This window comes from Anoplophora glabripennis, unplaced genomic scaffold (assembly GCF_000390285.2).
Source record: "Anoplophora glabripennis isolate ALB-LARVAE unplaced genomic scaffold, Agla_2.0 scaffold182, whole genome shotgun sequence".
Lineage (NCBI taxonomy): Eukaryota > Metazoa > Arthropoda > Insecta > Coleoptera > Cerambycidae > Anoplophora > Anoplophora glabripennis.
In genome coordinates, this window is record NW_019416287.1 from 354,516 (window position 1) to 368,846 (window position 14,331).

General features: G+C 33.8%; 1 protein-coding gene across 1 annotated transcript in view; it reads right to left on the bottom strand.

Moving 5' to 3' along the window:
- Positions 1-10,512, bottom strand: part of LOC108910994 — a 136,010-nt gene extending 125,498 nt beyond the window's left edge. Inside the window, exon 1 of the mRNA XM_018715802.1 lies at positions 9,757-10,512. Within this exon, the coding sequence (XP_018571318.1) occupies positions 9,757-10,057 (301 nt within the window). The 5' untranslated portion in view covers positions 10,058-10,512. The remainder of the gene's footprint in view (positions 1-9,756) is intronic.
- Between the last annotated feature and the right edge of the window lie 3,819 nt (positions 10,513-14,331).

Here is a 14,331-nt window from a genome sequence, read left to right on the forward strand (position 1 = left end):
TGTAAAATAAATTAAGCTTCTATTTAGGTTAGTAAAAATTACATTAATTAATTTTTGCAACTTCCATGAATTGAAACCCGCTTCTAAAGTAATGGAAGTTTATTCAGACATTGATTTGTTGAAAACTGTTACACATTCTGTTCTAGGATGATAAGTGGCGTTATTATTAGGACTATTAGGTTTGTGGCGCTTGTAGTTGTGCGGAAAGTGGTGATTAAATTCTTCAGAGTTTATTTTGGAAATACGAGCCCCCTAACAGTTTCTGAATGAAACATGCCAGAACAAGGCGTGGCAGGTCTGTTTCGGAGGTGTTACAATCCACGGGAAATTAGCATATTAAATATTTAATTGCAATTTTAAAAGCGCCAGCGGGTGGCAGATGCTGTTTTACTAGACGCTGACCTTTGGAACCAGTAGGTTATGCTGCTGAATTTTTTTTATATGAAACAGGTATCTATTTAGTTATTAATAACAGCACTGAAATGAAGTAGACAACAAGCGATGATTAGAATAAGTCTGAATAAGCTTTAAGGAATTTTACTCGGAAGAAATTTATACTTTTGTCGTTCTATACGTTTTTGGAGCGTATGATTTTTTTCTTCTATCAATAAGGCCAAAACGAAATAAGCTGAAGATAAAAATGAAACAATCTCGGCCGGTAAAAACTTAATCAGGACGGTGTGAACCGATCGATAAACCAATTCATTCCGAAACCTTTTTAGCTACGCCAGTGCATCGCGACCGAGCCTGAAGATGATTTACTGAGGCACTTGCAAAAACTGATGTGTATTACAATAAAATTACACACTTGGGTTGCTTTTCAATTTACTCTTCCAGTTCAAAGTATAGTCCCGACATTTTCACACACTTAACAGCCTGGTTCCTTTCATCCAAACCGTTTCGTCCAACATAAATGCAAGTGAAACGAATGCCACCGATCGTTTTAAAATCACCGTTAAAAATCAACATTCTAAATTTATTTTATGGACCTTCCAAATTGATAACATCTGCATAATGATTTCTCAAAATAATTCACACTGCTCTGTAGCCTTACAGTGTCGAGTAAAAGTATAGAGATTGAACGCATGCACTTCGTTTCGTTTTGCTGTAACAGAATTCCAGTTATCTAATCGTTAATAACAATTTTAAGGTTAACGTCATGGATGAAAGTAAGGCGAAATTCGGTATACTAAGTTCGACAGACTTTACGAATGACCTTATTAGTTTAAAAGGCGAGTTCCAGCACAGCCGTGCACTTCTCGAGAAAACACCTGATCGCTCTCAGTTATTCAACCTGTCTTTTTGCCTTTTTCAATGCGGTTTCGATTTTTATTATTCACTGCTTGTATTTTCGGGTTGTAGTTTCTCTAACTGTTGCAGTTTTTGTACCGAGTATTCGTTTCCTTGTAACATTTTTCAAATAAGCGAGGCACAGAGCTAAGTATCAACGTTTCATCTCACTTTCGAAAGTTCAGTAAAAATATTTAAGATAAATTCTTTAAAGTCCCACAAAGATGCACAGTATTTCGTATGAATAATACAGTAGCTCTTAATTTAGAAAATTTACCGAACTTTCGATTCTTTTAAATGATAATTTACATAACTTTTTTTCAGTTGTGGTTGTACCAATTCAACATAAGTACTATTATTAGCTGTATTATTTAATTAAAAAAAAGACATAAAGCCTAAGAGAAAAAAAATAGATCAGGCTCGTCAAAATCATAAAAAGATGTACAGGGTGTCTCAAACTCGATAATATGGGTCTACAAAAAATTTGAATAAAATTTGGGACACGTGGTGTTAAATGGGATGAGGTAAGCTTCATTTTCAATCGAAAGTATTAACTTTGGAATTTGACAGAAACGACTAATGACATCATTAATTATATTTTTCCCAGAAACATACCCAAATTTTTTTTCCCTAAAAAACTCTCTCTTTCTAATAAACTTTTATTAGAGAAATTTTCTGTATTACTTCCCGTTTAAAAGTTATAAGCAATGTCGTCCGTTGTTTATAACTTTTAAACGGGAAGTAATTCAGAAAAAATTCTCTAATAAAAGGTTGCTAGAAAAAAGAGAGCTTTTTAACAGGAAAAAAATTTGAGTATTTAAGAAAATTTAACACCACGTGTCCTAAATTTTATTTAGGACACAGTAGGCCCATACTCTCGAGTTTGAAACACCCTGTACAAGTAACTCCAAATTTGTTTCGATTTTTTTAATTGATATTTTTCACGACGTTTTTCATTTATGGTTGTACCAATTTGTTATCGATATTGTGGGTTTAAAATTAATTATAATAGTGCCGCCTTTTTCTATACGTGTGATAAAAACCTTGTAAATTGGATGTATTGCTTCTTAGAAGGGTAGCACTTTACACCTCACTTAGTCGGTGATTAAAATTTCAAGACTGTTACAAGAGCTACAACCTGGTGGTATGATTTCGGTGTTCTGTACATTATACGCCCGTGGTACCATTTAGAACCGTTTAATTTGGTGTCTGATAAAGTTTAAAATTATAGGATGCGATAAGTAGATAATTCTCCTACAATTGTTATGCATTTCAGTTGTTTCTTCTAATTTACATTCTAGTTAATTCTACCGCATTATAATTCCTAAGTTGTAATTAAATAAATATCTATGCTTTATCTTGGGGTATTATTACTATGTTCCTTTTGAAATCGCATGCGTTTTGTACATATTTTTCCACCAATAATCGTGTATGTAACTATTCACAATGCAAGGACTTACGAGAAAATAGAACTTCATGTTAAACGATTAGGATTTTGACAGTTCCTTGCATTGATAAATTCCGCAAATGTTATTTTCTATACAAAACAAGTGAATTCCCGTGCAATATCCTTTGTATTAAAGGAAATTTTCTCTCCGTAAATATTATGATTACTACTAATGGTATGGTCTATAACTGTATATTTTTCTGCAGAGTATAAGTTGTCGCCAGGAATAATTATTTAAATAGCGCCCATCATTATGTATGCCTCGTACAAACTTGTGGTTTTAGCAAAAGCTCGCGAAGAATAAGGGTACCTAATAATTTTGGTATATGCATTTTTCTCACGAATTCTCGCCGACATCTAATGAGTGTAAAGACATTTTATCTTGGTAAGTGCACTGACCACATTAAAATTCCTTTAATTTCGATACCAAGTTCATTAGCGAAACGCGTGTTGCAGGATCACGAACAGTATGTGCTCAGACACTAAAGTGCATTTTTTAAACCCGAGGATTAAAGGGCAGCTTAGTCCTTTAGTATATACGAGGTACGTTTAAGTTCGATACTAAGTTCGCCAGCGAAACAAAAACTAATTTCGTAAAACTAGGAATATTATGTGTCCAGATACTAAAGAGTTTTATTTAACACCAAGAGATTTAGGCACTAAAGCGTAATTCAATGGAATTGAAAAGCACTTTAGTCCTTTTATATAAAAAATAATGAATTTTTATAATAAGTTAAAATTAGTGAAATAGGTGTTATATATAAACACTAAAGTGTATTATTTAGCTTAGAATTAAAAAGCACCTTGTAACCAGACACTAAAGTGCATCCTTTAACCCCATGGCATTAAAATGCACTTTAGTCTTTTGATATGTGATACCTCCAAAACTAAGTTCACTGGCGAAACACATGTTTTATAAGATCAAGAGTATTATGTACCAGGTACTAAAGTGCATTTTTTAACTCCGAGTGTTTAAAAGACGCTTTAGTCTTTTGGTGTAGCTAACCGCCTCTTTTGTAAGATCACAAATATTATGTATGCAAACACTAAAGCGTACTTTTTAATCCCAAGGAATTGAAATACGTGTTTTACAAGTTAAAAAATATTTTATTTTCAAACATTAAAATGTATTATTTAGCTCCGAGGAATTAAAAGACACTTTAGCTCTTTGGTACGTACAAGATACCTTTGATTTCGTACTAAGTGCATTAGAGATTTACGTGATTTGTAAGATGGAATACGATATAACCAAGTACTAAAGTGCATCCTTTAGCCTCAAGGCATTAAAATGCACTTTAGTCTTTTGATATATGATACCTCTAAAACTAAGTTCACTAGCGAAACACATGTTGTATAAGATCAAGAGTATTATGTACCAGGTACTAAAGTGCATTTTTTAGCTCCGAGGGTTTAAAAGACGATTTAGTCTTTTGATTTAGCTAAACACCTATTTCGTAAGATCACAAATATTGTGTATTCAGACACTGAACGTTGTTTTTAATCCCAAAAAAATACGCGTTTTACAGGATAACGAAAATTATATATTCAAATACAGAAATGTATTATTTAGCTCCGAGGAATTAAAAGGCACTTTAGTCCTTTGGTAAATGCAAGATACCTTTGATTCCGTACTAAGTTTAGTAGAGATATTTACGTGATGTGTAAGATGGAATATCATATTACCAGGTACTAAAGTGCATACTTTAACCGCGAGGGATTAAAATGCACTTTAGTCTTTTGTAATATGATACCTCTAATTCCAAAGTTCCCTAGCAAAACATATGTTTTATAAGATCAAGAGTATTATGTACTAGATACTAAGGTGCGATCTTTAACTCCGAGGGTTTAAAAAACGCTTTAGTCCTTTACTAAAGCGCACTTTTTATTTCCAATGAATTGAAAAGCACTTTAGTTCTTTGATATATAACTTTAATTTTTATAGTAAGTTAATTGTGGAACACGTGTTTTACAAGCTGAAGAATATTATATATTCTGACACTAAAATATATTATTTAGCTCCGAGGAATTAAAAGCACTTTAGTACTTTGTACATACAAAATACCTTTGATTTCGTACTAAGTTCATTGGAGATTTACTTTATTTGTAAGATGGAATATCATATAACCAGGTACTAAAGTGCATCCTTTAGCTCCGAGGGATTCCAATGTTCCCTAGCGAAACATGTTTTATAAGATCAAGAGTATTATGTACCCGATACTAAGGTGCGATCTTTAACTCCGAGGGTTTAAAAACGCTTTAGTTCTTTGGTGTAGCTAAACACGTTGTAAGATCACAAATATATATTCAGGTACTAAAGCGCACTTTTTATTTCCCAAGGAATTGAAAATCACTTTAATTCTCTGATATAACTTTAATTTTTATAATAAGTTAATTGTGGAATACGTGTTTTACAAGCTTAAAAATATTATATATTCAGACACTAAAATCTATTATTTAGCTCCGAGGAATTAAATGCACTTTAGTCTTTTGATATATGATATCTCTAATTCCAATACTAAGTTCACTAGTGAAAAACATGTTTTATAAAACCAGGAATATTATGTATCCAAATTCTAAAGTACATTTTTTAACCTTGAGTATTTAAAAGACATTTAAGTCCTTAGTTGTAATTTTGATACTGTGTTCAGTTCAGGAATAGAAAAGGATATTAGTCTTTTTGTATATATGAGGGTATTTACAAAATATCCTTAATTTTCATAATAGCTTAGTGAAATGCGTGTTTTCTAAGAGAAGGAATATTATGTATCAGTTACTAAAATGCATTTATTTAGTTCCGAGGAATACAAAGGTACTTTAATCCTTTCCTACCTATAAAATACCTTAGATTCCATACCAAGTTATTTTGCGATTGTAGGATAAACGGTATTATGTAAGCAGACACTAAAATACGTTCTTGAACCTTGAAGGATTAAAATGCACTTTAGTCCTTTGACGTGTGGTAAAAAGTACTAACTTTCACTAACGAAATGCATATTCAAGAGTATTATGTTTTGAATTTATTTGAATTTCAATAACTTAAAATAAAGTGAAACTAATTAAAATGTATTTTAGCTGCTAGGTACATCTCTTTATAATTATCTAAAAATTGTTATCGATTGCAAACTTGCATATCATATGCAAAACTCCCGAAAAATATGAAAAATTACCGTGTTACTATTTGTTTGTTTCTTATTAAAGTTAATATCTGAGTATTAAGAGCGACACTTTACTTCCCGAAGCTAGGAATTAAAAAGCACTTTTAATCCAAGCAGTGCAAAAATTGTATTTTGTAAATATTTGTCCATTCTAATTCGAGGGATTAAAACTTAATTTAATCCAAAAGGATTAAAAGCGACACCGTAATTTAGGAAATAAAGATTAAAACAGCACCACCTACAAATCCTGTTGTGTTTGAGTAAATATTCTTCGCAGTTGAGTAAAAGTGGGTCATTTTTTACGAACGAATACCAAGAGCAATATCGAGAAATTTATAGCCGTCTTTGAACTTAATGTTTAATTCTTTAGATAAGATAGGCCGTTTGGAAATTTTTCACGCGAATTTGCGTTTGGATGGTACTTCACGGTTTTTATAAATGCTACAGGAAATTTCAGTTTACTTGGAAATGAGACAAATCATTAAGGTTTACGCGAGAAATCCAGTTGATAACTGGTTAGTGGGCAACCCCATAAATGAATGCATTTTACTTTTTTTTATAATTGAATGAACAAGTACGTTTGAGCTGTTCTAAATTGGTGACGTTAAATCACTTTTATATCTTATTTATTGTATTACCGAAGCCATAAAACTGTGTTACTGTACCTATCGGTTTACTTTCTTCCACTAGTTGTGTGATAGTGTAATAAATTAGACCAATATTTTTTATGGCAACGAACAAATTGGCTTTTAATACTTCCACGGTACGAAACGCTCAGTCAATGGAGCAAAACTCGAGTTGGGAACGTGGTCATCAGGTTTCTCCAAACTTTTAATTACCTCGCTCGCTATTCAAATCATTTCATAATCGGAGAATGCGAGAAATTATAAAAAAATCCGTTATGAATAAAAATGCTCTTTTATCTTATAACACTTCCACTTATTCACACTCTTAGCTGCATTAAGGCGATGTCTGGGATTCGGTCGGTTGTAAAAATATGGGTTTCTTAAAGCGACGTAAGTTTTGTAAAGAGCACATCCACGTTACTTCGATAATATTAACATATCCAACCAATTTATATTTGCCGGAATATTATTTCCATTCATTTCATTATTTATAGCCAAAATAATCAATAGTCAGTGCTACTATTAAATATTTAGAAATTTAAAATATTACGTAAATATAATAGTTACTACACTAAAGCATACTACAAAAAAAAGGTATACTTGTCGAAATTCGGTAGCATGTACCATTTTCGAGAAAAATGAAGTCGCATTTTTTGCATTTTTTTTTACCATTGAATGAGCTGAAGACATTTAGCTACCAACAGTATTTGCATTTAAGACTATAATTTTAATTTCTTACGTATCACATGACACAGTTTAATTGTAAAACATTTTAATAACTAAAAAAAAAGAGTTGAAATTTATTTTAAGTTTCAAATTGTAAGTAAATCAAAAGAAACAGATTATGGTATATATTAATAACTAATTTTAGATTTTGTAAACTACTACATCACCATTACTAAAATAAACAATTGTTGAATGGACTGAACTGTTGATGGACATGAATACTTAAAAGAACTGATAAGAACAGAAAAATATTATGAAACAGACTCGGAGACATACAGAACAAAACAGCTGTACAATTAAATAAATGAGCAAAACTCGAAATACTACAGTAGATGCTGGAATTGCCCCCCAGTTGTTTCTATGCAATTTCATTTTTCTCGAAAATGGTACATGCTACCGAATTTCGACAAGTGTACCTTTTTTTTGTAGTATGCTTCAGAGTTTACAGAACCGTTTAGAAATGTAATCAATTTTGACTTTTAACATATTTTTTTTTTCGATTTCCAATTACCTGTATCGGCGACACTGCTTTGCACCGTTTGCATATTATTTTTAACGCACAGTTGATATTTATTCGCGTACAAATTTTCACATTTTTAACTTTAGCCGATTTAAAGATGATAATTAAGGAATACCATTTAGAAAGTAATTACTTCAACACACTGTATCTCAAAAACAGGTCGTCTAAGAAAAAATTTTATATGAACTACCCCTATTATTTTTCCACGAGGAACTTGCGCACAAGTTTCTTTGAAACATGAACGGGACGCCCTGTATATTGTATATCAAGGGAGTGCAAAAAGTATAATTTGACAATAAATAATGTCATGTGATATTTAATCTTGTCACATACCGTATAAAATTATTTAAGTTTTTAAGAACTTTTCATGAACAAAGTTGCAAACAATATTTGCAATTCAATTTCAAAAAGCTTCTATGCCGCTTCATATTTCAATAATAACTTTTATAGCATTTTGTTTTTATATTATTATTCACCAGATTTTTTTAATGTCTGATTGCCCAGCAAATACATAAAATTTATTTCGCTGTTGTTGTTGAAAGATGTGATATGATTATTAATTTTTTAGCCAACGAGCAATTGGCCGGTGCTTTTGTGGAAACTTTTCAAAGATAACCTATATCGAAGTTATTTTTTTCTGTGTATCTTTAAACACAATTTTTTTAGTTGAAAGGGGCGAGGCGTTGCTTCAAAAACGTCACTATAAAATTAACCTCACATATATTTTCGCTATCACTCGATAGAAAATTTCTGATAATAAATGTCTAATCAATTACAGTTATTACGTCTGGTATACGTGATAGGTGGCACAATTACTCTTATCCCATCACGGAACACCATGTATTAATAAAAATTGAATGTAATTACATACGAAAGTAATCCTTTCGGTCAATTATAGAGGCCCGTTCGAGCAGTTCTAAGATTATGTCAAAAATATATATGCAATAGGGAAATGGCCTGAAACAATCCGCCTTTCTGTATTTCTTGGACTTCAGACAAGTATGAGACTAATTATAGGGTTTTGGTCGTTCCTTTTTTATTTATAATGTGGTACACTTTTAACTTGAAAGATGTGTCTTCGCTTTTAATGCAGGTACGCGCAAAAATAAATGCCCCAAATTTTATCACCGCATTCGAATATTAAAACGCGTTTATTTAAATATTGGACGTTACAGTAGTTTTATCGGTATTTTCCAGGTTTTATTGTAAATAAATGCAGAAATTTGAAGTTATGAATTATTCTAATTGCCTCTAAGAAAAATTAAGTATGTTGGAAATTTCGTATAGATTTTGTAACGGCACTTCTGGGTCCGGAGAAAGCTCGTTATTTTTTGGTGAAACTTTAATTAATAGGTTTTTGCTTACAAATTACAAAAAATGTTAAATATTTGGAACGCGTTTGTTTTTATTTGTCGAACCCCCAAATTGTAGAAATAGATGTAAGATTTTTTAGGCGAATCTGCAAATCGAGTTTTTATACTGTTTAAGTTGTATATACCGTGCGTATTTTTTTTATTAAACAATTTGGAGCAGGTGGTTACAGATCTGTTTCGGTAAAGTAAGGTGACGGGAGAGTGAAGTAAGAGGTTGAAATTCGAGTATAGTATGCGAGTGGCGATTTGGACGGCGAGGAGTGTGAAAATTTATCGTTAAGTGTAGATCGAATAGAGGACATAGCAGATAGTAGTGTCCGCATAGATTCGGCTTAATTTAGCACCTGAGATTGTGAAGCCGGGGGAAGACGTTATAGTCGGATGTCGGTAACGGTGGCGCGAGTTTGTGCAAAAGTAATTCAAGCGCGGCCAAATCCCGGCGACCTGCTGTACGATCGGCTGGCCGTTGGCAGCTGAAGAGCCGGTGATTAAGAGTGCAAAAGTGACGTCGTCGACGTCGTGGGCCATTCGGGGAAGTGGGGCAGGTATAATTAATATCGATATCGTTACGGATATACGGTAGGTCAGTTTGTCCTTAATAAGAATAATTGGGACTCACTGAAAGCACTGGTGTCGTCCGTGGTGCCATTGACGGTCCCGTCCGGAAGTATCTGTAGATGTCGATTCTTGATGAACATTTGTATCTTTCGAGCGGTACCAGTGACGTGCGACAGGTTGGTACTACGTTCGCTGCGGGCCGCGGGGTCCTCCAGCGGCGGTGCGGCAGGTTCAGGTTCAGGGGCGGTCGGCTCCGGGTGCTGGGGCAGTTCCGATTTGGTATGGGGGTCGGCGGCGGGTGCGGCGTACACGAAACCACAAATTGTAACAGCTAGCAGTCCCAGTAACAGCGTCTTCACCATGACTGGGACATAGTGTAGCACTGGTGCTCACTGTCACTGTCTGTCACTAGGTACGCCAGGTCGGCTCCGGTGCCGGCAGGGCAGGAGGAACCTTAGCGTCGACACAGCACGCGTTTCCGTCATAACGCTCTCTCTCAATAAGTACGTGCTACTTATTCGGCCGGCGCGAGCACACTACCTACCTACTTCACTGCCCGTCTGTACGGGTATCGTCTGAGTAACTGACGCAACGTACTGAATAGGCCCGCCTGCCCGCTGCCGTTGCTGAACCTCCGTCGGCGTCGGGTTCGCCTTCGAGGCGTCCTAATTACCACTCGGACTTGTACACCGTCGACAACAGTTCTGAGACCCTCAGAGAGACGCTAATACTAATAGCTCATCGCCGATACCTATCCGTCGTACGGCTAAACTTCGCACACCGGCACCACGAACTAATATCTTCCCCCCTTCCCCAACTAATTATAATCAGAATCACAGACGTCTTGATAACCATATTAAAACTATTTTATAACGGCAACGTGACCGAGGGACCATTCAGTTTTCGCTTTTGCAATTGTCGCAATTCGCGGCGACGCGTGGTAATTTCTCGGAAATTCATTCAATTGTAGATTTTCAGTAACGCTATTGTTTCTGAAAATGTCGGTCGGCCCGCAGGAACTTTTTGGGTTAAGTCGGTTACTTTTTTGACCCTGATAATGTTTCATTAAATCACTTTAAAATAATTCCTTAATCTAACAAAATCCAGCAAAAAAATCGATATTTCATTTTCAAACCACCTTTTAGTTTTTTAAGTCGAAACAAATTACCATCTTTTTGATCAACATCGATTGTGTATATGTACCTCCAATTTTGATATAAAGTCAAGTACCTAATTAAGTGTTATCTGTTCCTTCCTCCTTGTTACTTTTTATTCAACCTTTTTACAGAAATATTTCCCATAAGTCAAAGACCAAGATTAGATAATAAATCTTCGATAACTTTTCCAATACTTCAATGATTTCAATATAATTCGTAATTTCATATGGAACACCAGAAACTATTATTTTTACTAACAGTTGAACACCATTGTTATCATTTTCACAATCTGCTATCACCGTCACCTTCACCATTATCACTAGCACTACACTAATATCACCATCATTATCATTACATGTAGCTATACAACAATCTGCTAATGTCAAAGACCGTGATTAGATAATAAATTTGTGATATTTGTTTGATACTTCTACTGTTTCAATACAGTTCCATAAGAAACATTAAGCCAATTATTACTATTACCATCATCAAAACTCTAAAATATTTAAAAAAAATTATTCCCTACATTTTAAATAGAATGAATTTTCCATATTCTTCTTTTAATCAATCTCGTCGTCAGATTTACTCTATTTTTGAAAATATTTACATTTTTTGCAGCTGTAAACTGTTTACCCTCCATTTTGATAAAAAAGTCAAGTATGCGGTTAAGAATCATAGATTGCATTATTCTCCATGTAAAATTATTCCTTAGTGTTACCGTTCATACAGAAATATTTGCCATAAATCAAAGCCGAGATTAGATAATAAATCTCTGATAATTTTTGTGATACTGCAAATGTTTCAATATAATTTCAGATAGAACACGAAGCAATTGTTTGCTTTAATACCCTCAAAAGAATCTATTATTATTATTTCAACCGTCTTCTACCATACTCACATTTATCGTTACCATTAGCATCATCATCATCATCATCATCATCATCATCATCATCATCATCATAAGCATTATCATCATCATCATCATCATCATCATGTCACCATTGTCTTCATCGTCATAATCATCATATCATCAGCATTATCGTTGATTAATACAAAGGTTCTTCCAAATGAGACATCGTTTGACACAGGGAATTGATAATGAGATGTCAGAAATATCTATTAAAAAATTATTTCCTTTATTTTACGGTTTGGAAATATTATCTGTCAATTTTTTTAAATAAAACATGGCTAATATCTATTTATATAAATTTTATCTTCGATGACTTAGTAATTTAATGCATCTATTGATTTCATATTTATTAGTCATTTATCTATGGAACGCAAATAATGATTTTTTTACCAGTTCGTAACAGCTTCATATGAAACATGACTTTGTATGTATTTTCTTTATAAATTTCAAAAAATATATTTTATCTTTATATTTGTTTTCTTGATACTTGCACATAGACGGAAGTGTCCAGTATTTCGACGACGGAAAACGGCGTTAAATCATCTTTCAAATTAGTTAAATGCTTCTGGTTTCACTTTAAACATGTCGTGGCGAAGCATGATGTTTAGCACACATGTAGATTCCTCATCTTACACAAATCTTGACCAAAATTTTAACGATAAATCTGATTTCTTAGAGCGTGAATAATCAAAAAGGGGAATACCGGTGTTTTCCTGCAAAAAGTCGCCAATTTCACATTTGACAACGTGACTGAGATCTGCTAGGCTGCTATCATATTTGGACTACGACAAAGGTTACTCGTAGCGCAAGAGGTTTCGCAGAATTGTCCCACCTGGAAATTTTATACCGCCTACGTAGCACGTTAGCGTACTAATAGACCAGATCCTTAAAGCTGCGGTTTCGATTGTTCGCTTGACCACATTTGTCAACCGGAAATTGGCATATAAATGTCTTTATCTAAACCGCTATTGCTCTTTCAGAGATCCGTACTGATACAGGAGGTACGCACCGGGCGTTACAAAACCAGAAGTCATAAGCCAGACGATTTTTCTTTCGAAAGTTTAGCCAAAACTTAAAAACGATGTTCTGCGTAGGTAGCTATAGCTCCATCTGCGATCAACACTGATATAAAAACTATACACCGAGAAAACCAGAAACGATAATCTAAACAAATTTTCTTCTGGGTTATCACTTAACACATTTCGAAAGGTCAGTAAAAAAACTCAGAATCGGCGTGTAGGAAGTTTTAAATAAAAAATCTCGGTGAATTTTATAAATACTGTTTTGATCAAGGTCATCAACATGGTCGCCATCACCACTAGCATTATATCGTTATCATCAGTGCGATTACCATCGTATTCAGAATTAGCAAACCTATAAAAAAGTTTTAAATAAAATTGGTTCTGCCAATACAGGGTGATTTTTTGGCCAGGAAGCGAAGAATGAAGGACTTGGTTCCAGTTCCAAGCAAAAAGACGAAATGCTGCAAGAGAATGGCTAGACCACGTAACCCACTTAATTGGCCTGCTACAGCGCCAGATCTGAATTAATTATTACTTCTAAGGTCACATAAAACAGTGTACAATCAAAGTGTAGTGTATAACACTAAAAATGGTATTTCGCCTTTTTGGCTCGATTCTAACGCAGATGCTTCATTTTTCGCCACCTGGTGATTATTTTCCAGTAAAACATCGGCGCAACTGGTGTGTATATACGACAAATTCTTGATGGGATTTATTGGCAAAGTGGTTGGTATTTGAGGATCACATGTTGAGCGTAGCGTTTCCAAATTTTAACACAACAAAACGCATATTTATTTATAATGCTGTAAAATATTAATGGGATATGCCATTCATCTTGCGACTATTTTTGTTGCCTCAACTAGTTAAAAGCATAGATAAGTTAAATTGTAAGTTGCCCAGCGAAAAAAACAAAATTACTCAGCTTATATGCAATTCGAAGTATTTTCGTTACCTTGCAACCACAAATTTGTTCGCGTTACGCAAGATTTTCTAAATCATGTATTAATACGAGGTATTTTAGTATCTGGCATTCAATTTGTTTACGTTACGAGGGTCATCAGTTTTTCTAAGGAAGAGTGTAAAAAAACGAAAGCAATGAGTCTTGTCGATGAGATGTAGGTACTTAGCGTTATTTTTTGAAAAAAGGAGCTCATTATTACCGCTCTGTATAAACATAGAATATTTCTTCAGGATGTATAACTATACCAAGTCAGTATAATAATGGGATCAAATTATACAGAAGACGGGATCACAAAGCTGATCTCCTTCTGTATAATTATGACTAAACACAAGATTCAAACCATATGCAGTTAATTGAATATTAGTCTACAAGATATATACTTAAGATGCTGATTATATAAGATCAGTTTGTTTTGCATCGCTGTATACAGCTGAATATTTTTTAAAGTAACCAATACCTTCTGAAAATGTACTACGGTTATTATCAGTTTCTTAGATGTCAAATTAATTTCTCGTTAAGAAATAAGATTCCAGTTCACCACAAAATAAATTTTTATTATAGTTCCCAAACCAATAGGAAGTTAAAA